At 47.6% G+C, this 25,641-nt stretch overlaps 1 protein-coding gene across 2 annotated transcripts in view; it reads left to right on the top strand.

The window, feature by feature from the left end:
- The window catches only part of DOCK1 (dedicator of cytokinesis 1), a 495,194-nt gene that overhangs the window by 313,190 nt on the left and 156,363 nt on the right, over window positions 1-25,641 (top strand). For both annotated transcript variants that reach the window (XM_045809510.2, XM_045809509.2), the window contains exon 29: window positions 4,486-4,580. In XM_045809510.2, coding sequence (XP_045665466.2) covers window positions 4,486-4,580 — 95 coding nt within the window. The remainder of the gene's footprint in view (window positions 1-4,485; window positions 4,581-25,641) is intronic.

Genomic DNA, 25,641 nt, shown 5'->3' with positions numbered 1-25,641 from the left:
GCGGGAGCGTTCTGCTCTCCTGCAGGGAAGATGCCGAGCGGCAGGATGGGCTGCTGGTGCTCACGTGTCCAGTCTCAGCATCAGGAACACAGTCTCCGTAGTGAGATCGGGGCTGATGAGGAATTCCTAGACCTTCCAGGGACGAGAGCTGTCGTGCCACGTGTCCCAAATTCCCACCAGGTGGCCCTTCAGAAATGTCTGCTGAGCGACTGAATGAACAGTGCCGTATCCAAGGACAGTGCGGGTAGAAGTAATACTTGCTGCTTAAATGTCGAGTGAATGCAGAACTCGAGGGCCGTGGTCCTCTGGCCTCCACTGTGGACTCATGGCTGGCCATGTATCCCCGAGCAGCCCCACCTGTCCAGTGGCCTCTCCACTTCTAGGTTGTAACCTAGGGAAGCCCAGTTGGTAGGCCTGTGAGCTATCAGGTTTCTGTATCTGGAATGCCCTCCCACCTTCATTCAGCGTCTGTCCCACCCCTTCTGAGGACCCCGACCTGATACCTGCCCTGGGCTCTCCAGTGGACACACGCCCTTTGTTCATTGCTCCTTACCCTGTGTGTCCCACTCGGCCATCGGCCTGTCCTGAGGTGCTGCTGATATGCACACCTGGGTAGCAGGGACCGAGGATGCTCGTGGGGATTAGGAAAGCATGGATGTTCGCAGGGGGCTGTCCGTGCCTACGAAACGTTCTGCTGGTGGGTGAGCCTTGAGCTCCCTGTGACCCGCAGCATCCTGAGTGGGAGGGGCAGCCTTTGCTGGACACGTTTGTGTCTCGTGACCCTTCCCTTGTGAATGGAGCTGTAGCAAGGTCCTCTCACCGGATGACGAGTCTGGGGAGTGCAGAGCCCTTTCTCGGTGAGCTCACTCAATACTTATTATGGAGCATCACTCTATGGTCGCACGGTGGGGGAAGTAGTGGGCAAAGCAGACCGGCCTGCTCTCATTCCCTGTAGTGTGCTGGAGAACATCTCGGTTAATCAGGGAGTCCTTCTACCGACCCCCATTGTCCGTGCTGCAAGGGAATGGTCCTTATAAAGTAGCCAGACTGGACTGAGTCAGCTGGTCAGGAAGCCTTTGAGAAGAAGAGGATTGTGCAATACTGAGGCTGGAACCTGGTGGGGGTGGGGTGTCATGTACAGGATGCTGGGTGGGGGGTGGGGGGGGCCAGGGATGGGATGAGCCTGGACAGGGCCATCAAACTACACAGGACCCTGTGCTCCATGCTGAGAAACTCTGTGTTCTTTGCTTGTTTTTAACTTCCTACATCATTTGTTTGCTCCCCATTGTTTTAAAATTATTTTTTCAAGCATTTGTTTTTTTGAGTAAATGTTTTGAGATAATTGTGGCATCACATGTGGCTATACAGAGTAATATGACACCCAGCTTCCCCAGTGTTAACGTCTTGCGAAACTATAGCGAGGGATCCAGACCTAATGCCAACATTGCTATGGCCCATGGATCCCATGTGCATTCCCCCAGTTTTACTTGTACTCTTTCCCCTATTTGTCATGAAAAACTTCCACTGCACAGAGAACCTGAAAGAACAGTACAATGAAAACTACGATTCCTAACACCCAAATCCGAGCACTTGAGCATGCCTGCCGCCCCTGTGTCTCTGTTTCACTCACTCTTCAGCCAAATCCTGTAAGCGTGTGAGAACCATGCATCTCCTTAATGGTTCAGCAGACCTCTCTCAAGAAGTAAGACTTTCCCTGATGGCCTCGTTGCCTTTCTAGATCGTGACACACACACCATCCATACTCAGATTTTCTCAATTCTTCCCAGTCTTTTCTGTCTTTTATGAGGGACTTCCTCAAATCAGCATCCAGTCCACATTCACTCATGGCCTCCTTCATCTCTCTTTTTCCTAGAACAAGCCCCTCACCTTGTCTTGTCTTTCTTCATGCTGCTTTGTAATGGCTTTCAGCGTGTTCCTCTATCCCTCTGTCCATCCTGCAAACCGGAAGCTTGGCCTAAAATTCAAGTTCATCCCTTTGGCCGGAGAGCTTCAGAGCTGGTGTCCCGTGCTCCCCGTTGTACCCATTGGAGGGTGGGAATGCCGAGCTCACTGTTAACTGACCATAAGTTTGATCACTTGGTTGAGAGTGGGTACCAGCCTGATCTCCCCATTGTGAAGATACCTACCCCTTCACAGTTGTCATGTAATTTTTGGCTGATGCTTTGGCACCCACAAAACGGCCAGTGTCCAATCCCATGACCATTTTTCATCCGATGAGTTTAGCATCTATTGAGGGTCCTTGTTTGAAACACCTACTCCTTTGGCGTAGCATGAATTCCTTCTGAGGTCCAAGATACATTGTCTTTAATCTATGAACATTGGGAAGCTCCTGGGGATGTGGGTTCAATGGGAGGTTGGGAAGTGTTGGTGCCTTGACCAGAATTGCCATTTGAAAAGGCCACTCTGGGTCAAGGGTGGGGACCAAGAGGGACAAGAGTGGACACGGGCAGACAGGTCAGGATTCCCCTCCACAGTCCGGGTGAGAGAGGATGACTGTTTATCCAGGTGGGTGGGGATGGGGATGGACAGAAGCAGATGGATTCATGACAAGAAGATTTGCCTCTGGATTGATGGCTGTTGTTAGAGCTGCCCACTTATATGGGGCATCCTGTGAATAATCAAACTGAAAAATACGGCAGGAATGGATTGGCGCTGGAAGAGGAAAGTTTCACAGAATATCTTGTATTAGTCCTCTGTGTCCCCTTGTTGACTTGGAGATACCAGTGTAATGGTCTGCTAAGCCTCATCGGCCGTGGTGGGGACCATCGCTGTGGCTAGTAAATTATGCAGACGGACAAGGACGCCTTGCAAAACCTCATCCTCCACAATATGCAGCATTTTGTCTGATCAGCAAAGTACCAAAATTTAACAGCTGAGCCATACTAATGAAGTATGGGACTGTGTTTCCTAGAGAAAAAAAAAAATAAATAAGGGAGTTGGGAAAATATGCTTCTCTTCCAGAATAATAAAACCCAGACCCTGTATCTCAATTATTAGGCTTTGAGGAGTGATCAGCAAGAAAGCCAGCAATTTCATGCAAATGGAGATGTGGCGAAATTATGGCACTCAGCCGGCCGAATACGCAACCTGGTCATTAAAATGAGAAACTCTTGACAAAGTGGGAAAACTTAAGTGGAGAGATATGAATTGCAGTTATTAGCCTGGGGAGAGATGCCCTGTTTGTTGTGCCCGGGGACCCCCAGAGCGCTCCTGCCCAGAGTGAACTCAGGGCTTGGTGGTCAGAGTTCGTGTCAGCAGAGTCTGGAGGACGCAGGGCTGACTTCTCTCTTGAAGAGGTCCAGGTCCTGATCTTCTCCTTGACTGGGGGCCTCTGCTGTAAAAAGGGGATCACGAGTTGCTCCCTGACTTGCCAGAACCCGGCATGGCTAGTGAGGTTGCAAAGAAAGTATCTAACCTGGCACATCAGCTTACTGATCTGTCAGATTTAGCTTGAGCCTTTTTGCGAGAAGCCCTTGTTTACAACTTTGCTGAGAGTTGCTTTCTTGGCTGCTTAAATTCTGTACACCACCGTGGGCTTCACAGCCATTGCACCTAATTATGATTCCGTAGATTAAATAAATGAGAAATACCCACTCATTTGGCAATCTCTGACCGTGGCCTCAGTTTTCGAAGTGAATTCTCTGTTGCTTTTCCCTTGCCTACCCCACACCTGGAGGGAGCATGCACACTCCCGGGGATGTGTGATTCCAGGGTAACCGCTAGTTTTGTTCTGGTCATCTCAGAACAAGGGCCAAGCCATCAGGTTCAGAAATTCTCCTAATTCTGACAGGCACAGGGTGGAGACCCTAGGAAACGGGTACCCCTTCCTGATGCCGCGAGCAGTCTTAGTAGCATGGAAGAGGCATAGCATGGCAGGGAATGACCCGTGAAGTGCAGAGGGTCATGCCCACGGTTGGCATAAGCAAAATGAGTAGCTTGTGGGGTCGTAGCTGCCGTCTAAGAGTGGCCACATGACCGCATGCTCCGAAGGTTATGATGCCCAGAGCTGGTGCAGGTGGTCAGGAGTTCCTGCTTGAGCCGTTTGTTTGTAAATTACGTAAGAGAAAGGAATGGATGTTACTACCCCATATTCAACCTGCTGGGCCCTGTTCCTAATGAAATGTGTTTAGAGTAAATTCTACCTGTTATGTTTGCAAAAAGTGTGTTTTCCCCTAAGCAGAAAGAACGCATATTTGCAACCTGGAGATCTCCTCTTTATGACTATGACAGAGTCCCGCCCTAGTCCTGTTCCAAATATATCCCTGAAAAAGTTATCACAGGCAGGAGGTGCTCCAGCCAACAGAAAGAAAAAAGCCCCTGTGAAATACATCTTCATTACTTTTTAGAATGTTTTCATTCCGCTAAAAAACAATGAGGTCATTTATACTGTAATTATTCAAGAGGGGGTTGGTTTTCTCCTTTCTCCTGGTGGGCTGTTGCAATGTTCTGGTTTTTTTATTTCAGGATTTCCTGATGGAAACATTCATCATGTTTAAGAACCTCATTGGGAAGAACGTCTACCCTTTCGACTGGGTGATAATGAACATGATGCAGAATAAGTGAGTATAGGGAGAAAAGCTCCCACCTTTTCCAAGGTGTCTGATTCATGTCTGCTGGGAACAGTGGTGTTGCCTGGATACCATGGGGGCTCTCCTACAAGGAACACATCCCCCCACGTTCTGTGATGCAAACAGTTGTTTGGAGAAACAGACCTGCAGATTGGGTGATTTGCTTATGCCAACGTGGGGCTCTGCCTCCTGGAGAAACACAGGGCTGAGCCCCAGCCCCCCTTAGCCTTGGTCCAGGGCAGCCTCTGTCTGGGTATGGTTTGCCATCAGTTTGCCATCTTATTTTAACCACATGTGTTTATTAGCCCAAGTGATTCTCACTCTGTCTCGGTTTTTGAAAGGTGTTTGCATTTCTCCTATTTCAGCTTTAAAAAGTGAGCATTTTCTTCGTACTTATTAAGTATTAATCTTGCACCTTGTTTATCATTTCCCTGTGAAGGCTGTTGGTTAACTTTCCAGCGCGTGGGCTCTATAATTTCTGTAAGCACCAATAGCGATCATTGGGTTCTCAATCACATGGGATTCCTGGAAGAAATTCCCGTTGACCTCTTTTTTTCTACCCCCTCCTTCCTTATTGCATTTTTTATGGAGATAATTGTAGATTCATAGGCATTGCAGTTATAAAAAGAAGTACAGAGAGATCTGTGTACACTTTACCATGTTCCCTTAGTGATAACATTTTGCAAAACGAGAGCTCCCTTCTGCAGCCAGGGGCTCGGTATCGGTAGAGTTCGGGAGGGGAGTACGCAGACCAGCCTGTATGTGTGCTTGGCCCGGGCGCCTCTTGTTGAATCCACTGCCACAAGGGTCCCTCCTGTTGTCCACGTAAAACACCTCCTCCTCGCCCCTGCACCTCTACCCTCTCTAAACCCGGGCAACCACTAATTTTTCCTCCACTTCTAAAATTTTGTCATTTCAAATGTGATGTGCAAATGGAATTATGCCGAATGCAACATTTTAGGATTGGCTTTTTTCACTCTGCTTCATTCCCCGGAGACTCATTCGGGTTGCAGGGCGCATCGGTCGTTTGTTCCTTTTGCCGGGAGGCGGTCTGTGGTATGGCTGTGCCACGGATGGCTTAGCCATTCACCTGCCGAAGGACATCTGGGCTCTTTCCGCTTCGGGGCTGTTACGAGTACAGCTGCCACGAACATTCACGTACCGAGTTTTGTGTGAACATAAGTTCATTTCTCTGGCATGAATGCCCTGGGGTAGGTCTGCGGGGTTGTATGCTCGCTCCTTGTTTAGGATTATGGAAACGGCCCGACTACAGCTGCACCATTTTACGTTCTCACTAGCAATGTGAGAATGAGCCCGTTTTTCTGCCTCCATTCCAGCATTTGCCGTGGTCACTATTTTTTATTTTAGACCTGGTGAGAGATGTGTAGTGTGTCTCACCGTGGTCTTGATTTCCATTTTCCCTGATGCAACAAACGATGGCTTGCCGTGTCATTAAAGAGACCACAGACCTGGCAGTAATGCTGACTGGTAGCTAAAGGCAGCCCTGGTGCAGGGTGCAGGGGTGGGGGCGGCTCTGTTCTCTACCTTGTGACCCCACGGGTGAGCGTGATGACCTCTATTTCTCTGACAGAGTGGCCGCCGGGGCCTGGCAACAGCCTGTCCATTCCACACCCCTGGAGTGGGGGTTGGGAGGCACTGTTCCCTCAAAGTTCAGATGTGATTCATGCCTCAAAGTTGTTTGACTCGGTGCCTCTGATCCCAGGGGTCCCTTGGGGTAAATTGTCAAGGAAGGTATAGCTACACTCTAATGATTTATGCTATTTTATGATGAGTGAGAGTCTGTTTTCAGTTTTTTTTTTTCTTTTTAAAATTTTATTTATTTATTTAACACAGAGAGACAGTGAGAGAGGGAACACAAGCAAGGGGAGTGGGAGAGGGAGAAGCAGGCTTTCCACCGAGCAAGGAGCCCAATGCGGGGCTCAATCCCAGGACCCCAGGATCATGACCTGAGCTGAAGGCAGATGCTTAATGGCCGAGCCATCCAGGTGCCCTGTGTTTTCAGTTTTAACATGATGATCGCCTCATTCCCTCTTCCTTCTATCCCATCATTGGCCTCCTGCTGCCAACCCTGACATGTCTGAGCATCACCCCATCACCCCAGACCCGCATGTGGGTGAAAGCCACATGGCCTTTGGTTCGAAGTGTGGAGCACCGAGCTCAGGGTCTCCTTCTCTGGACATTCTGTCCAGCTTCTCCCGACGTGGTCTGTTGTTTCTATAGTGAGAGGGTGGCTTGACCTGTGGTCTCCCGAGTTGTGTGTTTCCTGCACGTCAAGCCAGCCTTGTCCCTGTGTCCCTGCTCACTAGTGCACGTCTGTAGGGCCCAGCCGTGTGACTGAGATGCCGGCGTGCGGTGGCATCTAGGACCCAAGCCTTGGCATCTTGCCACAGGGAGGAGAGCTCTTGTTTGGGGGCCAGGAACCTCTACGAGGGAGAGGCCACATCTGCTGTGTCCTCATTTCAGGGGATATGTTGGCTACTTCTGAGGATAAAGTGTGGTGTAGCTGATAATGGAATCCAAGTCTGGAGCGGGGAGTCCATCCTGTGCTCTTGTTCGGGGTACACACGTAGCTCCAAAGACACCTTGATAAGGGACGCACTGTGCGTATGGTGTATGTTGTGCATAAAATGTGGTACAGACCTTCTCATCTAAAATCCTAGTAGTGTGGGGCCAAGCCATCCAGCCGACAGTGCTTCCTCCAGCAGAGCTCTCTAGGGATGAGCAGCGTTCGTGTGCACGCGTGTGTGTATACTTAGGAGTCCATGTGCTTGGGGAGCGTTGTTACCAAATGAAGGCGCCTGGATTTGCAGAGATTCTGGCTGTGCGAGGCTCCAAGCCACCCAGGTTCTTGCCACAGTGGACACGTTCCGTAGGAACAGGTTCCAAGCCAACGTGTGTCGTAGACGAGTGAGCCACCAAGGACGCATGGAGGTCAGAGTTCGTGCAGCCGTGATTGTAAGCTTCATTCTGGAATCCCACTGCCCCCAAATGCTTCCCCATCTGTTGAGAGAACATTATTGGTTTTAAGAAGCTGAATCACTTGGGTTTTGAAAGAAAAGGTATTACCTGTGTGCCAGCAACTAGCTAGAACTTCAGGCCATCTCAAGTCATCTGGGTTCGTGACCCTTCTGTTTTCTTTAACGTTCTTGCTTAAATGCCAGCTTCAGAATGAAAAGTTTATTTCCTTTTTTATTGAATGCAGTCATTCTTTGGACACGGTCTGTGTTTACGTCCTAGGACTACAGATGAGCCTTTGACACGCTCTCCGTGTGCCAGGTGCTGCCGTGGGGATAGTGCAGGGATCATGCCCGTTATACCCGCAGCAGCACTCTGACACAGCTGGGCTTTTATGCCCATTTTGCAGATGGGGAGATTGAAACCTAAAGGTTTGGTAACTCGCCAAAATACACACAGCTGGGAAGTGCTAGGGCCAGTATTTAAATCCGGAGCCCACCCTCTAAACCGTCCTGCTTTCTTGAATAGGTCTCCCGTTTTTCATAGAGAGTGTTGTTGTTTTTAACCCTCAGAGTGCACCTTTCCTGGGAGATTTCTTGCTTACGTGAGTGAATGTTAAGCTCGGAAGTCAAAACGTTCTTATCGTCTTTCTTTGTCATGAAAAGTATATGCTGTTAAAGAGGATATCATTTATTGCTGAAATTTATGGACCCTGCTGTAAACTTCTAGAACAAAAACTCATTAATATTGTAATAAAATAATTTCCTCTAGAAATTACGTAGATTTAGCATTGTCTCTGGGTTATTATCTATTTGTTTTTTTAATCTGTAATTTCATAGCTCGATACCTTCTGTCACCAGACTTCCATGCTCTTCCTTTTCCTGGCATGTGTCAGAGACCTCCTTGCTTTCATAAGATAAGCAGTGATTTCCAGAAGCTTCCAGAAGCCTGTATTTTAGTTTTAATGGCACAGCGGGACGTGCAGTTTTACCATCTACAGCTTAGACATTGACAAACTCAGCCCTGTGGTCTCTTCAGTGTTTGTGTGTTTGTTCAGCTTTGTGTCTGCACACGAACCATCCCTCAATACACGGGGCTTGTCAGATGTAATTAAAGATGGTGCCCATCAGTTCTGGAGCAACCACTTTCAAATCAGGAATCAAAGTGATAGATCCAGTGAGTGTCCCAAGGACAGGACTTACTGGGTTTCTGTGTTCAGGGTAGCAACCGACTGGTGATGGCCTGACATTACAGCTCTGCTCTCGGACATGACGGTGCCAGATGGTAAGATGACATTTCAGATAAGCCCAGTTCCCATCTCGTAGAAGCGTGCTTGCATGTTATCATCCAGAAGTGCTTTATAATCTTCCCCGAGGGAAGCAAAGTCCAAGTCTCCATGTAAGATCTGATGCCGTATTGGAAGCAGGGACCTTCGCTCTCAGCCTTTAAGTGCTAGTATCCATCCTTGAACTCATATTAGCCAACTTTCTCGGATGTAGGCTTCGCGGTGTGCACGGCAGAGGCTAACATCGAACACTCATGCAGTGGCTCTCATAGAGTTCTCGTTCGTTGTTGGCAGAAGTGTGGCCACTTGGTTGAGTTTCTGTGTCTTAGTTCTAGTCTTAGTTCTTGAATTCATCCCAGTAGTGTGTTTGTCCACTAAAAATCCCAGACTAGAATTTTAAGGCATAGGAGTGACCTGAGAGCCAATGCATCTACTCAGTGGTTTGACCGAATTCCTTTTTCACCTTGAAGAACGCGTTTGTTGGTCACTGCCATAACTTCACTCGAGAAAGGCACTTCTGCTGTGTACATGGGGTGAAGAAAAGGGTAGTACAGAGTTTAATTTTTAGATTTTTAGCATCAGATTTTCTAACTCATATTGTGTCTATAACTTGGACCAAAACCCTTTCTACATTTGTCACCCATTTCATCTTGCAGCAGAATTTTTTAAAAAATTCAGCTACCCCAGTTTGGATTCTCACTAGGCTTTGTTGCTCATGTCCCTCTCTCAGGATGAAAAATTAATGAAACAAACATTTTTACTTCCCCAGTTCACTCAAAGCTTGCAACAGTGATTATCGATCATTTTCAAGTATTTCTCTATATTACTGCAGATTTGGTATATGGTGCTTCTTGCTTTCTTACATGTTAAGCTGGGGCCTATTTATTATTTGTGGTTTATATCCTACAAACTTTCTTTTTTTTATTATTATAATAATATTTTTTTATTATGTTATGTTAGTCACCATACAGTACATCCCTGGTTTTTGATGTAATGTTCGATGATTCATTAGTTGCGTATAACACCCAGGGCACCATGCAATACGTGCCCTCCTTACTACAAACTTTCTTATAGGACTTGGTCTGTTTTATAAGTAAGGATTCGTAGACCCTGAATGTAAAAGAGAACATGGAAAACCACAGAGAAAACACGAAACCCTCTGGAAGGTTAGAGACTTGAAGCTGCCTGGAAGACGAAGCGAAAAGGAAAATATAATGGGTTGCAGAATTCTCGCTGGATGATAAAAAAGTTCCTTGCCATTTGTCAGCGGAGACTGACAATTTATGGTGTAGATCCTTAAATGACACATGGATCAAGAGGATATCACAGCTAAGGAATCAGACGAGAACTCAAAATTCTGCCTGCAGAAAATGAAAGAGATTATCATTTCAATTTTGAAATGCTTAGGATCCTGCCAGTTGGCATATATTGGCCGTAACGGAGCCTGGTCATAATTGGACCCGTCTGAAAGACTGGCTTATCAAATACAGCGGATTTTGCTGACTTACCAAATATAGTCTTGTGTCGTTGTTGACCACTGAAGCTTTGAAGACCATCAGTCAGAAACGATGGCCTGATTTCATTTTACCTGCGATCAATTAATCTTACATTTGTCCTTAGAAACCCTGAAGTGTGTCTGTATTCAGAATTTGTGAGATCATCGTTGCTACTTATTTCACGGGTCTAGGTCATGGTTTTGATCGTGGCCGTGTGGGGACTGTCCAGGACCCTCCAGGCTGATGTCTGTACCGTCTGCATTTTTGATCACCTTTCTTTTGGCGGCAGTGTTGGTGCATTTGGATGTGGCCTCTTCCGCGCCTCCTTCTCTCCCCTGTGATTCAAGCCCCTTGTGACCAGGATATGTTTGCCTCGGTCCATAAACACAGTGCATTACGTTTCCACCCACCTCACGTGCACGGCACATATTCATATACTCGTAATCGCATGTGGCTGCTTGCATGCGGTGAATTTCCCATGCATATTTTTATACCATAGCCATTTCTCTCCTTCTCAATAGAGCACCTTTCCCCAGCTCAGAAGCAGTATACATCAGATGTATCAGAGTCCAAGATGGCAAGCTCGTGGATGTTTCTGCCAAAATTAATTTGGCGTGTAGTCAGGACAAGAAAGGGCCTTAAGCCTTGGGAAGGTACTCTACCTTTGAGATGCCAGGCTTCTTAAGGATAAATCATGATAATGCTCAGAAAGCAGATTTGCAGGGTAGGCTGTTTGCAGGGACAGCGCCATTTGGTCCCATTGCCGTGGAAGAATTTTTGTCCTTGCTAGCACTATGCCTTGGGCTCAGAGCAGAGAAAATGTGTCATTTGCCTTAGGGCGAAAGAAAGAGAGGTGGGGGTTCCCAACTCACTGGGAATCTGCCTCAGGGGCTATGACACCAGGGAACTGAAAATGGTGGAGCTTGGGAGGACTGTGTTTTCCTGCTCCAGCTTCTCAGGAAACACCTCTCCCGTGGAAGGGAAGGGCACACAGCTAAAATCTTTGTGCAAGTTGAAAGCACGGCTAGAAAGCATTTTGGGCTCAAGAGACTCCTGGATTATTTCTTCTCAACATCTTTTTTCTTTCCTTTGAAGCCTGGGGTTTTCGTTGATGTTGTTACTTTTAATTTAATTTATTTTTTCAACTTACTGGTTTCCTACTGAGGTTTGCATATCCAGTGGCTTGAAGATTTTAAGCACACCTAAGAATCGTTTTTCCCTTTGAAACTGTATACGGAGGCTATGGACATAAACACTGTCACCACACGACTGGCTGAGGACCACAGGAAAAAAAAATAAATATTGTTTTTCAGGGAAGAAATAGGAATTCAAAGTCAGGATAATGAAAACATTCTGGGATGAAAATTTCCCCAGAGCTCAGCATGCCCACGTTTTTGCCCAGCTCACACACTTAATAATCTCCGTCTTTGAACCTTTTTGCTCTCCAAAGAAACTGGCCTAGCCTGAGAGGTTTTGCTGCTCAAACTCCAGTCTGCAGACACTGAGGCACACGCCTGTGTCCTTGGTCGGACCATGCCAGGCTAGACCTGAGCACCCTTCTGGTGAGTCTCCTCACCATGTGTTTCTCTGGGGCTGAGTTGGCCTCCTTCAGCACTGGGATTTGAAGACGAATATTGATTCAGATCTAGTCACGGCACCGTGGATCTCCCAGTGGGCAAAGGGCCCCACCTGCGTGGTATTTGGCTACCAGTGGGAGTTCCGTTTGTCCTTTATGGCGTTTTCATAAATTATTTTTGTATTTCCCATATAGTTATTCTATGACATACATACTTTTGCTCTGTGCTTAATAATTAAGCTTGCCCTGAAATTAAAAGAAATACTTCCAGATCTTCCCTAGTTATTTATAACCAATTTATTGCACGTAACCCAGAGCTTTTATCCAGTTGGATTTTATTCAGATTGCCTCTTTATTTAATTCAGAGATGAAAACTCAAGCAACTCTCAGAGGAATGGCAGTGATGAAGAGCTCTTAGCCAGGACTCTTATTTAGGGAAGCTTGCTTCAGAGGAAAGTTTTGAAAGGGCAGAGTCTGTTTAAGAATTCTCAGAGCCGGTGCACACCTCGCTGTGAGCTTGTGGCTGGTGTTGATGAGGCCGTCCTGCTGGCACTTAATCCTGGAGGACGTACTTCACTTTATGAGAAATGAAGCCAAGTGAGCGCTCTGTTTGATGCATGAAACTTCCCTCGATGCGCAAATCAACAAGGAGGAAATACACTTTATTAAGGTCATTCTGCAGATCCTTCCATCCTAAATGTTTGCATCCAGCACTGCTGGGACTTTGAAGAAATCATGTGCCGTGTAAGACCCTGGGCTGGGGCACTTTTATTTTAAGGCTAGGATGGAAAGAGGAGATGGCCAAGGTGGATGGAAAGCCTGCATGGTCTTGGTGCCTTTTTCGTGGTTCTCAGCCAGGGGGGATTTTGTCGTTGTCTCCCCTTCGCCATGGAGCGTGGCAGTGTCCAGGCACATTTTTGTTGTCACGGCTGGGGGAGTAAAGGCTGCTGGCATCTAGTGTGTGGACTCCAGGGATCCTTCCATGTGTAGGACGGCGCCCTTCGAAGAATCGTTGGACTCAAAAATGTTAATAATAACCCCATTTTATGGATGGAAAAAACCTGAGTTTCAGTGGTGTGATGTAATTAATAGAAATAAACATGATTCATCTCAGTGACCTTCTTCTCTTTATTTCCACATTTTTCAGCCCCCCTTCCCTGTTGCATGACCCCAGCAAAGACAGCGTCCCTTACAATAAACACACTAGTGGCCAGCCCCTGAAGATGCCAGGACTGACTTTTCACCTACCAAGGAAGTGCCGGTGAATTGGAGGCAGTTTTCTCCAAGATGCCCGGTCATGGGCTCCAACTTCACAGCGAAGCCCTGTGGGCGTGGTCCAGGCTCACCTGGCCATGGGCGTTAGATCCCAGGCTGCCCCTCCTAGTACCTGGAACGTAGGACATGTGCACAAAATATTAGCAAGTATCTCTTCCAGGGGAGTTTGTGTGTGGGCATTTTAGAAAACATTATTTTATATATATGTATTATATATAATTATATATAACTGAGAATATATGATATATAATATATAATCATGTATAAAATATAGATAAATAGATAAGAGTCCACAAATCAGTGAACTCACATAACTATTTGTCTCTCTCTGTCTGACTTGCCTTACTCAGCACAACGCCCTTAAGGTCCATCCCAGATGGCAAGATTTCATTCTTTCTTACGGCTGAGTAGTATCCCATTTTCTCTGTCTTTATCACATATTCTTTATCTGTTTATCCACTGATGGACACTCAGGTTGTCTGCATCTTGGTCTTTGTAAATAATACTGCAACGAATGTGGGGGTGCAGGTATCTTTGCAAGATGGTGTTTTTGTTTCCTTTGGAAATCTTCCTGGAAGGGGACTTGCTGGATTGGATGCTGATACCATTTTTAATTTTTTTGAGGAACCTCCGTACTCTTTTCCACAGCGGCTCCTCCTATCCACAGTCCCGACAGTAGTACACGAGGGTTTCCTTTTCTCTACAAGCTCTCCATATTTGTCTCTTACATTTTGGGTAATATCCGTCCTAACAGGTGTAAGGTGATACTTCACTGCCGTTTGATTTGTGTTTCCCTGATGATGAGTGATGTTGAGCATCTTTTCATGTGCCTGTTGGCCATTTGGGTATCTTCTTTGGAAACATGCCCATTTTTTTTTTTTAAGATTTTATTTATTTATTTAACAGAGATAGCCAGCGAGAGAGGGAACACAAGCAGGGGGAGTGGGAGAGGAAGAAGCAGGCTCATAGTGGAGGAGCCTGATATGGGGCTCGATCCCATAACGCCGGGATCACGCCCTGAGCCGAAGGCACGCGCTTAACCTCTGTGCCACCCAGGCGCCCCGAAACATGCCCATTTTTAAACTGGATTGTTTTTGCAACTAAGTTACATGAGTTCTTTATATTTCGGATATTAACCCCTTATTTTTGGATATCAAGCTTTCTCCTATGTTTCTTCTGTGCCTGCAGGATAAGAACCTTGTTTCAGATGTGCCTGTTACAGAGAGGTTTTCCTATACAGTGACCGCTTTTTTTTTTTTTTCTTTCTCTCCCTCTCTTAATAGTGGTTTTTGTTGGTTGACGTTAAATATTTTCACTTATTTTTTTTTCTTTAAAAAAAAAAAGTCTTCAAAGGCTCTTGCAGAAGGAAATGGAGTGGACTTCTTGCTGGCGAGTTAGTTGTAACCAGCACGGTGACTGTCCCAGTAGTAAGGGCGGCTGCTGTCTGGTGTTGCAGATTCTGTCTGTCTACAGGGTCCGTGAAATACAGTTTCTGAAATAAAATCATCTTGAAGACTGAACATGGAATTACACCATTCATTACCAAACTCTTACTATTTTCTAGACAGGAGATCAGAAATAAAATTGAATAATAATTTTACTATCATTCCCCTAAGAGTGGAATATTTAAATTTAAAAAAAAATCACATGTCATACATTTTTCAGATTTATAAAGAAATGATAATAATATTTAATATAATTTCTCTATAGAATCAAAATGTCAGCAGGATTGTGGCATCTCCTATACGTGTCTGCTCATAGAAGATGCTTATCTATGTCCCTTGCTCTGTTTTCGTGGAATTCTGTGCATTTGTCCTTGGATCTTTGATGCTGTGTGGGCGAAATGCCTCTGCCATTCTGGTGGCTGGTCCGTGTCCAGTGACCCCTGTCTGGCACGGAGCAGGTACCCAATAGACAGTAACTACGTGACTGAAAGAACGTCCATGGGAAATGTGTTTTTTTTTTTTTTTTTAATTATGAAGTCAACCAGTAAAGTACATGACATATTTTTGTAGTGGTGCTTTTCTAGGAATAAAATGCAGCTACTCATTTTATATTCGGGTCCACAAAGAAATAATTCCGGGTATAGGTATCCAGGGAACAAAATAATACTTCTTACTATCTTGAAGATCTCGAAATGAATTTCCTTAATCGAGAGCTGTCCTACGCTGACCACATGCGTGGGGGTGACGTACGTTCATCCTGACGTGCCGGCATCTGGAAAGCGCAGGAAGGTGGCTGTCTGCTGTTTCTTTCCTGCTACCCTTTCCACTGAGACTTCACAGGAGGGTTTTTACTTAATACTGTACCTGTCAAATTCCCAGAGCTGCAAGGAAATGGAAGATACAAATTATATTGTAAAGTGAAATATTTCGTGTTATTCTACAGTTTGGTTGATGCAGGAAGAGAATGAACGCTGACAGCTTGGTCTTTTCAGTTCACTGGATTCTAATGGTTCAAAAACAAAAGCCCTGGACCGAAAGCCTCTTCCCATGTTGCTATATCAGAGATGCTCCAATTCTTTCCCTGTGCTCGAGACCAGTGCCCCGCAACTCTGTGTCATGGATACACAGGACCTGGGGAAGGGACAGGCGGTGCTAAGTGTGACTATTTGTGAATATAAATATTAACCGTGCCCAGCAGGGGAAGGAGCGTGTTAGCTGTCTGGCAGTCTGGGCAGCTTTTTAGCACTTGACACTTTTCTTAGCACGCAATCTATTTTTCATAGCAGGAATGATCTCTCCCCCATTCCCTCTGATGCGTTGCACTTACAGCAGGAACACGGGGCTGCTTGGGATGCAGAGGTCTGGGAGAGTCGGTTAGAGGAAGCCCCTCTATCTCTCCTTTTCTGTGATTATTCTTGACAGCCTGTCTTCTCTCCTGATGCATTGCGTTCAGGGGAAAATCACTAAGGTTTCCTGCGAGAACTAGAAAATCCTAAATGGTCAGAGTGAGTTCCTCTCTTGTGATGGAGCGGGATGGGGTATATTTTGAAAAGGTGGGTGAGTGTTTTGTTAGACTGCACTCCTTTGACCGAGGCTGAACTATAAATATTCCCCAGTTCGGGTTTGATTCAGGGCACATCCTGTACGTTCAGCGGGATGGAAAGTGGAGGCGTTTGGCAGGTGGCAGCCTGGGAGCCCCCCCACTTCCCCGGTCCCTGCCATGCAGGAGCTGGCCCCCTCACTGCTTCTCCCAGCCTCCAGGGGATGAAGGGGTCAGAAATCTGATTTGAGTCTTCAAATGGAATGTTATTGCTCGACTAAAGTAAATGGCCATCTCAATTCCCATCTGATGCTGCAGCTTATTGTGTGGACGTATTTTTAATTAGCCATTAACCTGCAGATGATTCGGAAATGGAAAATAGGAGTCAAGCTGAATATTGGACAGATTTCTTTATTTTTGATGTTAAACCTAAGAATTAAGCTTGATTTAAAGAGAACGGAGTGCTTCTCTTTTATGAGACACCTGGAAGTAAACACGGTCCGTGTGTCATGTATGGGGTCCCGGCTTTCCTGAGCGGTATTTGTCCAGACAGTTGGGTATTCTCTCTTGGACCCCAAGGTCTCCAATATGCGGTGCATTATGAAGTGAGTTTCTAATAGTGAGAAAAATGCGAGAGAAGGGAAATGTCCTACTCGTTATTTATATTCTGCCTATGGGATGAATTTAGGGTGGTTTTCCAGTTTAAAGAAACAATACAAATAACACGACACCTAAAAGTAACCATGTAGTGAGATGGGCAACTCTGGGGGAAGAATGGACTGGAGGGAACCCTATGGGAACCCATCACGTTGTGAAGCACCTCATGTTGCCCCAAGCCTTGCCAAGCCCAGCCCAATGAGGGACAGTGTGAGTTCTGTCATTCATGGGGTCTGATCAGAATGGTTCAGACTTTCTCCCACTTTTCCCTGACACTAATTTCTCTTTTTTTTAAAGGTTTTATTTATTTATTTGGGTGGGGGGAAAGAGAGGACGCACAAGCAGGGGAAGGGGCAGAGGGAGAGGGAAAAGCAGACTCCCCACTGAGCAGGGAGCCCAGACTCAGGGCTGGGTCCCAGGACCCTGAGACCATGACATGAGCCAAATCTCTGACACTAATTTCTAAGGAAATTTCATAATGCCATCCTTGGAGGCTGGGCAGGAGTTGGGTTGTTTTGTTTTACATAATAGAAGATGTCCTCAGTGGCAGATTTGAGGAAATGGTACAGACCTTCCCTGTGTGCTATCTGTTGTGGTCACCAGGTCAGAGTCAGGATAGAAGAGTAAACGCCCCTCCTGTGATGGTCTTTCCAAGGCTGCTGAGGTTGGGTCATACAGGGAGCTCACTTTGTAGATGGGGCAGCATGCCCACTCTACAGCGGGTCACACCTTGTTTTCCACATGCCCCGTGGGTTGGATGGCTGTGGGAAAGTGGTTGGAGCTCCCCAGGACACCTATGGGTGAACGGCCAGGAAGATTCACAGTGGTGCATGCCAAGTTTCCAGCAGAGTAACACTCTCCAAGTGCTGGAGGGAGTGACCTCCCCGTGCCCGTGATCGTCAGTAGGGGATGCAGGGGTCAAGCTCTGGGGTCCTGGAGAGCAAGTGGCTCCTGAGGCTCTGGGCTCTTCTTTTCTCCATTGTTAGTTGAGCTGCCCTTGCAGGGGGGCCCGCACGCCCCATTGTCTGCCTCGAGCTCTGCTGTGCCAGTGATCCCAGTTAGTGGGTGGAGATCAGCCCAAGGCGTGAACCGCAAGTGGTAAACTTCTGTGATTCAGTGTGTTCCTACCCTGGCAGAGTCTGGCCCCACCATGCCTGGAGGGGCTGGATCCACTTTGTATTTTAAGCACTGTGCACATCCAGTGCCACTGACCTGAGAGGGTATCAGCGTTTACTTTGCCCTTGAGTCTGGTTCCGGTGGAGGGCATGATGTGAATGGGGGTCCAGCCATGGCTAGACACCCCCTCTGAGATTCCAGGAGACAGTTCTCTGCAGCCCCTGTGGCACATTTCCCAGGGTGGATGAAGCCTGTGTTTCTCTGATTGCCCCAGCCTGTTCTTGCCTGCAGTGTTGCTGGCCTTGAACCTGAGTTCTCTGCCTCCCCCACCGATGCTGTTCTAAGAAAGCCAGACCCATGCTGACGGGGTCCCCTACGGAAGACTTCCTTCCTATGCTGCAGGCTGTGGGGTCCTCACGGGGCAGCCCCCGTCTCCCTGCCCAGCCCATGCAACTTTGATGAGAGAATGCCCCTCCTAGCTGCTCCTGTCGTGTTTTCAGAGCTGCGGAGAGTCAGAGCCAAAACCCTTTCCTGGAGGGCGAGTGACCAGGTCCCTGGGGGCTGTGGAAACACTCTCATAGTGGAGGAGCTGTCATCTTCCACATCTGTGTGCTGAGGCCTGCTGCACAGCACGCTCTTTGAACAAGCATGCTCAGGGTTGGGCCCAGTGAGGCCGCCGGCCTGGGACCATTTCAGCGATGTGGGCGTGACAAAGAGGAAGAAGAATCTGGTTGCTTCCGAATGGCCTCTCGTCAGCTACATGCGGGAGCAGCTGCGTAAGGTCACCTGGCTGTGACCCCCGGTGATGCAGTTTGAGGCAGATTTTGCAGTGGTTGCCTTGAGACTAGTCAAACGTCTTGAGTTTAGACTTAAGAGGAACTCTTTTTCTTCGGTGGGGTTTCTGATTTGTTCTGTGAGGGATGAGTCAGGATCACAGACTCCCAGAGCGAGGGCGGGCCCAAGGCTGGGAGGTTTGGGAGGCAAGGACAGAACTTTGCACCCTCGGTCACACGGCATCGTTGTGATGAGGGGGAGATGGAAAAGCGAGGTGTCACGCTGTCCCGTAGCCTGGCCATTTCAGGAGTGTGCTTCCTTTTCTCTTTGTTAATTGTTTTAATAATTCTGCTGCTCACAAAAAGAGAGTATTTGCCAATTTAGTTATTTCACTTTTGATTGTGTTACGGTGCTGTGGGAAGCTCATGGTGGTCGGTGCATTGAGCCCTGTAGGTAGCAAGAGAACATCTTTAAGTCCTGTCTTGAGGTTGTTGAGTACATGGTGACATCTCTTTTACCCAAACCCGTCCTGATCTCCCTCATTGCTTAATCTCACTTTTCTCAGGTCTTTGTTTCTTTCAAGTAATTCCCTTTGGATTTCTAGATTTATCTTCTTGGAAACCAATTTCTGCTTTGAGTTGAGCTATTCAAGGGCAGGTCTTCCCCATAACGCAGAGCTGCACACAAACATGTTATCGAATGGATGTAGGGATAAAGGGAGACCTGAGGTGTCTCCAGTCTCCTGGAAATCCTCCACAAAGAGAACAGATAAGGGATGAAAATAGCATGAAACTTTCCAGTTTGCCAATTCCCAGCCTTTGTAATCTATTTGTAGAAATTACACTTCCCATAAGTGGCTTGGGGTGACCATTGTTTTCATTCCGTGAACATTGGCCATTGGAAGGCTGTGCCCCCCCACCCCCCGCCCCCCGCTCCCTCTGTCCAGCCATGACTGGTGTACCAGTCTCACTCCGTCTCCTCCCTGCTGTCCTCACGTTGTTCATGCTCTTCCTGTTGCTGCCATCTCTCCATTCCAGACTTCATTGTTTTCATACCTTCACTGGGCTCTCACGTGCTGTTTTTCCTCTGGGTTTTGTGCACCTTTCCTCCATCTGAGATACTTGACACGTACCATGTTAAGTGAACATTGTAACTCCCCAGCCACACAGCTGCTTGGGGGGAAACCAAGAGGCAGGGGGTGGGCTCAGCACAGGTGGAGAGGTCAGCCCCAGACTCAGGGTCTAGGCTCACAGAGAGGCCACATCGTCTCAGGTGACTCCCATTCATGCTGGCGTTTCAGCGTCCTCGTTCCTGAAGTGGAGAAAATAATGTGTTGCGATGAGCATTTCAGCAGATGTAAAGCTGAAAATTGGCCTGCAGCAGACACACAGTATCTTAAGGGAAATAGCAAAGCATTTGATGTCTGTAAGAATAAAGACTTTTCTAAAAGCACACTGGTCCCTGCTGCAAGAGAAGACAGAAAGATGTTGCAAATAAACAAAAGATGGAGCTTTTGTCTGAACTACATGGGAACATCTTTAACCCAGCGTGACGTCCTCAGGCACAGATGTACGTGTGACGTTGTGTGATGCTATGTAACGTGAGAAAATTTCACTTCGCTTCGCTATTCTATGCTGCATAGATTGTGATATGTGCACATATTCTTGCTCGTGTGTCTGTGCATAGGGCTTGAGAGTTTACTGTGGGCAACGTATGGTTCTGGCTCTGCGGACACAGAACAAAACAGAGCAGACCCAGCCTCCAGGAGCTCCAGGCATGTCAGGGTTCAGGGTATTTGGGAAGGACAGACAAGAAACAAACTGACAAGCAAGTTAATAAACCTGAGTCTAACCACGAGAAAAACTTCAGACAAACCCAGATTGAGGGACCTTCTGCAAAGTACCTGACTGGCTTCTCCAAACTATCAAGGTCATCAAAGACAGAGAAGAGTCTAAGAAACTGTCACAGGCAAAGGGGCCTGAGGAGACAGGAAGACTACAAATGATGACATGGTGTCCTAGGTGAGATCCTGGAAAAGGAGAAAGACATTAGGAGGAAACCAGTGAGAGCTGAGTAAGTCATGAGGTTGTAGTTAATAGCAGTGAGGCAGGGGCACCTGGGGGGCTCCGTTGGTTAAGCATCTGACCAGTGATTTCGGCTCAGGTCTTGATCTCTGGGTCCTGCTTGTGTGCTCAGCAGGGAGTCTCCTTGAAATTCTCTCCCCCTCCTGCTGCCCCTCCCCTCCCATGCACGCTCTCTCTATCAAATAAATAAATAAATAAATCTTAAAAAAAAAATCCCAGCAATGAGGCAATGCTGGTTTCTTGATGGAGACAGACATACCACAGCGACGAGGGAAACTGAGTGAGGAGTGTATCCCAGAACTCTGTGCAGCTTTTCTGTAAATCTACAACTATGCTAAGATTTCTGTTTATTTCAAATTAAAGAAGAAAAGCCAAGGAGCAAGTTGGCAGGTATCGGGTGGTGATGAGGATCGCTCAGAGGATTTGAGTCCGCGCTGTGATAGACTGGAGGGCATGCCTGAGATCTGGCCCTCAGTGAAGGGCTCTCACGGGAGTGGCACTTAAGCTGGAATCTAAATGATAAGTAGATGGTGGAATGTTCCAGAGCAGGTACCACACAGCTCTTGGGTAGAGGAGCAGAAAGAAGGCTGGTTTACTGTCATAGCAGGGTTTTATATTGAAGTGGAAAGTTGATGGACACTTTATTTTTATTTTTTTCTAAAGATTTTATTTATTTATTTGGGGGGGTGGGGTTCGGGGGGGGGAGGGGGAGAGAGAGAGCATCTCTACCAGACTCCTGGCTGAGTGCAGACCCCGACACAGGGCTCCTTTCCATGCCCCTGAGATCATGACCTGAGCTGCAGTCAAGCATCAGATGCTTAACTGACTGCACCCCCTAGGGGGCCCAGTGATGGACACTTTAAAACAGAGAGGTGGCATCGCTGACCTGTGTTTTCACATAACTGTTGGGTCTGCACACAGCTCAGAGCCCAGAGCGCAGGCGGACACTGAACTGGAGAGCCAGTTAGGAGCCCGTGGCATAATCTAGGCAGGAGAGTCTGTGGCCAGGGCTCAGGTGGTCTTTGGGGAGAGAAAGAAATGGAAGATTTGGGGCCTGTGTTGGAGGCGGGTCAAGCAGACTGTTACAGACTGTGTGCAGGGAGGGAAGGAAAATGAAGAATCAGGGAAAAGTCCTAAGTTTTTGGCTGGAGCCATGGGATTGGGGGGCTTTCAGTGAGAGAATCAGGTTTGGGGGTGGGGCTCACGTGCTCTGTCCTGGCCAGCTCCGTGTTTCTCTGCCTGTTTTTCATTATCGCTCTCCTAAGGAGAAGGATTAGATTAGATTTACATTTAATTAAGGGACATCAAATGCTAGCAAATAAGCTTTAGCAGGGGAGGCCGTGCTTTGGAGGGCCGCAGGCCAGTGCAATGTCTAAAATGTTCTTCACCTTCCCCGAGAACCCATTTTCACCCCCTCGGGGGAGGCGTTGCCCCCATGGAAAATGCATGGCCCTGTGTATTATGAGGTATCTGGGAGGTAGCAGGAGGCAGAAGTTAGGGAGCAAGTGGAAATTTCAGCCCAACGTTCAGAGGAAAGGTAATGTTAGAAGGTCACTGACATTTTGATGATGACTTTGAGGCCACCTGGCGAGTGATGGTAGCTACAAAAGAGAAGTGGACCAGGTGAAGCCCTGGGGCACCCTCATTTTTAGGGGCTTACCAGTTGTAGATAAGTCAACAAAGCAGTTGCTGGTACCCGCAGAAAAGTCAGGGACAAGAAGGTGTTGTTACAGGGAGGCCGCCCGTGGTTTCTGCCACGCGGAGTCACTGGCATTGTGTTCCAGAGAAGTTCCCCTGTCCTGGCAAGGAGGACAGCAGCCTGCAGGGGTCACACAGGGAGTGGAGTGTGAAGAAGTGGGCACCTCGTTTGGGATTTCGAGATGCCTGGGGTCAGAGGGATGGTTTCTGGAGGGAGATGTGATATTTCTTTTGGTGCTATTGATTTGGGGCATGTTGGGAGAGACACAGTCAGGGGTCATTGAGGAGGCTGCGGGAGCCGCGAGGTCCAGAGTAGAAGGTCTGGAAGGGGAAGGGCTGGCAGTTGATGGGAACAAGGCCATCCTATCCACTGGGACCGGAGACGGGCAGAGTGGGCACAGATGTCAGCATGGCGATAGATGTGGGCGTTGGATGGTGAGAAGAATTCTGTGTGGTTTCTTCCTGTTTTCTCCCTGAAGCTGGAAGCCAGAAGGGGTTTAGGGAACAAAGGTTAAAATGCACCTGTATCTATATGGTGACCACGTGAATCTTCCATCCGTATCCTGGTCCTGCTGGAGCACACTCATGAGTACTGAGCGTGAGTAGTGAGGTCCCCGTTGCTTATGCCGCCCTTTTATATAAGCCTGGGAGAGGCCTCATAAACAGATGAGTCTAAAAGGATACACTGCTTTAAATAACTCACATGAAATCATCCTTCTGTGAACATTTCTAGATGGATCTTGTCTTTTAAGCTTCAGTGAACCCTATTAGCCATCAAAACCGTCCGGTCTCTCAAAATAGTCCTCCTCCAACTTCTTCCCACACACCTGCTCCATGGCTGTGTGGCCCCTGGAGAGGCTGGGGTGGGATGCTGGCTGTGCAGGTAGGGACCAGAGCCCATGAGAGAGGCGACGCGCGGCGTTGGGCAAACACCATTCTGCAGCTGTCCGTACTCAGGGGCCTCCTGGTGTCTGGAGTGTGGACTCTTTGAGGCTGTATGTGTCTCCTCTGTTGGACTCAGCCGAGGACTTCTGTCTTTGGGAACGGGGCAGCCTTAAACCTGTGTTTGCAGGTGCCGGGACCCACTCACTGCCTTCTCGTCCCTTGGCGGTGACTCCTGTGATGCTCACATACCCTCCACGACCACTTTCCTCTGCTGCTGCTTCGTTCATTGCTTGCGTCCCATGCCCTGTGTCTTCCTCACCTCCACTCGTTAAGGACAACAAAAGCAGGACATACTCTGGCCTAATGGACATTTCCATTTCCAGCTACGGTGTACTTCAGTCCTTTGTTTGTTCATAAGTATAGAATATACAGCTCTCTGCGGAGTTTCTTTATCAGGCCCAGGAAATCTTGGATGCTGCAGGTATTTTGAGAATCAGATTCTTCCTCTATCACCCCAATTACTCTTTGGTCTCCACGAGGTGACTACTGTCCCTGCTTCTCCGTGGCAGAAGGCATGAAAGGACTTTAGAAATCACATGGTAAGTGTTCTGGGCCATTTCCTGGTGCTGACTTCACCTCCCTACTTTCAGCACGACAGAAGACTGATGTCCCTGGGGCCCGCAAGCGGCCGGTCAGCACGTGCCAAGCTCAGAAAGCTAATGGCCTAGATCTATTTTACCAAGCACGTTCCTACAGAAGTGTCTCCTCCGTTGGCCCAGCTAGAAACTTAGTGCCAGCTGGGCAGCTGTGAAGAAGGGCTCCCTATCACAGCTGCCATGGTGTTGAGGGTTGGGAGTGCCAGGGGATTGTAATCAGTTTCCCCATTAGAGAAGATGGAAATGTAGAAATACCTATTGAGCACCAGGGATCCTGATGGCCTTTTAACTTGACATGCTTTTCTGTTTTCAGTCCTGCAGAAGCATCTCATCCAATTCAATCTCACATAATGGGTTGTTAATGGAAACTGTGGTCAGGTAGTGAATCATTGAAAACATAATACACGTAGACCCCCCACACTTAACTCACGAGTGGTCAGCCCACGTTCACGTCACAAGCTGTGCTTATCATGCTGCATTACTTTGGTGGAATGAAGGTGGGTCTCCTGATGAGCCTCTCACGTTGTCTTTCTGGCGTAGAGCACGTCTGGTAGCAGCTCTTCATGCCTTCAGACGGAAGAAGGGAAGCCAGCTTGTACAGCCGCGAGAAGTTTCCGGATCTCCAGGACTCTCCCAGGTGTCTCATGCCCACCTGATTCGACAGCGATTTGCAAAGTGACTCATCTTTTTACTCTTTTCAAAGCTTCAACTTCATTTTCACATAAAAGTCAACTTTCCTTTCATAGTCCTATTTTATCATTTTATATAATATAAACCAGGCGGTTGTGCTAACAGGTTTAATGGGTAGAAACCAGGTGAAGCGTACATAAAACTGTGTGGACGTACGTGCGCGTGCTGTGTTCTTAGCTGCAGACGTTATGTGGTCCCATCCATACGGGAGCTCCTCAGTGGTGTCATGGTTGTACGGATTTAAAAAAAACAAAAACAAACAAAAAAACCCAACAACTCTATTAAAGTAGAAGTTAGATCCTCCTTGGTGAGGGTTGGGTGTGAGGCACGGATGTCTCTCCGGTCCAGGGACGTTCAAATAGAGGCCTTCACTAGATCGCGTTGGACCCTCCCACGCAGAGACGCAACACAGTTAAACTAGCATTACCTCAGTCCTGGCAGTAACACAACCAGTGGTGTTTGCTCTCACTAACTAGCTACGCGCTGACCTCCGAGGTGGCAGTTGGTAAGCTCTCGGATCCCCCGAAAGTGAGACCAAGTTTTATGCAGATCTGAGAGAAAAATAATAAAGGAAGCAGAACTGGAAGTCAGTGGACCAAAGAGTTTTGTTCTCATTTTTCTCCTAAACATCCCTCATCGCATCCTGGGGAGGATTACGTGAGGCCGGCGGAGTTCCAGCAAACTGACTTCGGAAAGTTACAAAGGAAGGTTGATTCAGCTCTGCGGGTTTATGCTCTTCCCTAGCACTGAGTACTGAATCTCATCCTGCCCTGAAGCACCCGCTGATCACGTGGTGATGGACGTGAGCACGTGGTGCCTGATGACAGGGTGACTGAGGTCACATGGGAAAGCACACCCAGGCTGTGAGAATGCAGAGCAGGGGCTGGGCCGGGGGCCGT

This window comes from Ursus americanus, chromosome 6 (genome assembly GCF_024610735.1).
Source record: "Ursus americanus isolate L20-20 chromosome 6, mUrsAme1.1.p, whole genome shotgun sequence".
NCBI lineage: Eukaryota > Metazoa > Chordata > Mammalia > Carnivora > Ursidae > Ursus > Ursus americanus.
This window is presented reverse-complemented; position numbering and strand designations above follow the sequence as displayed.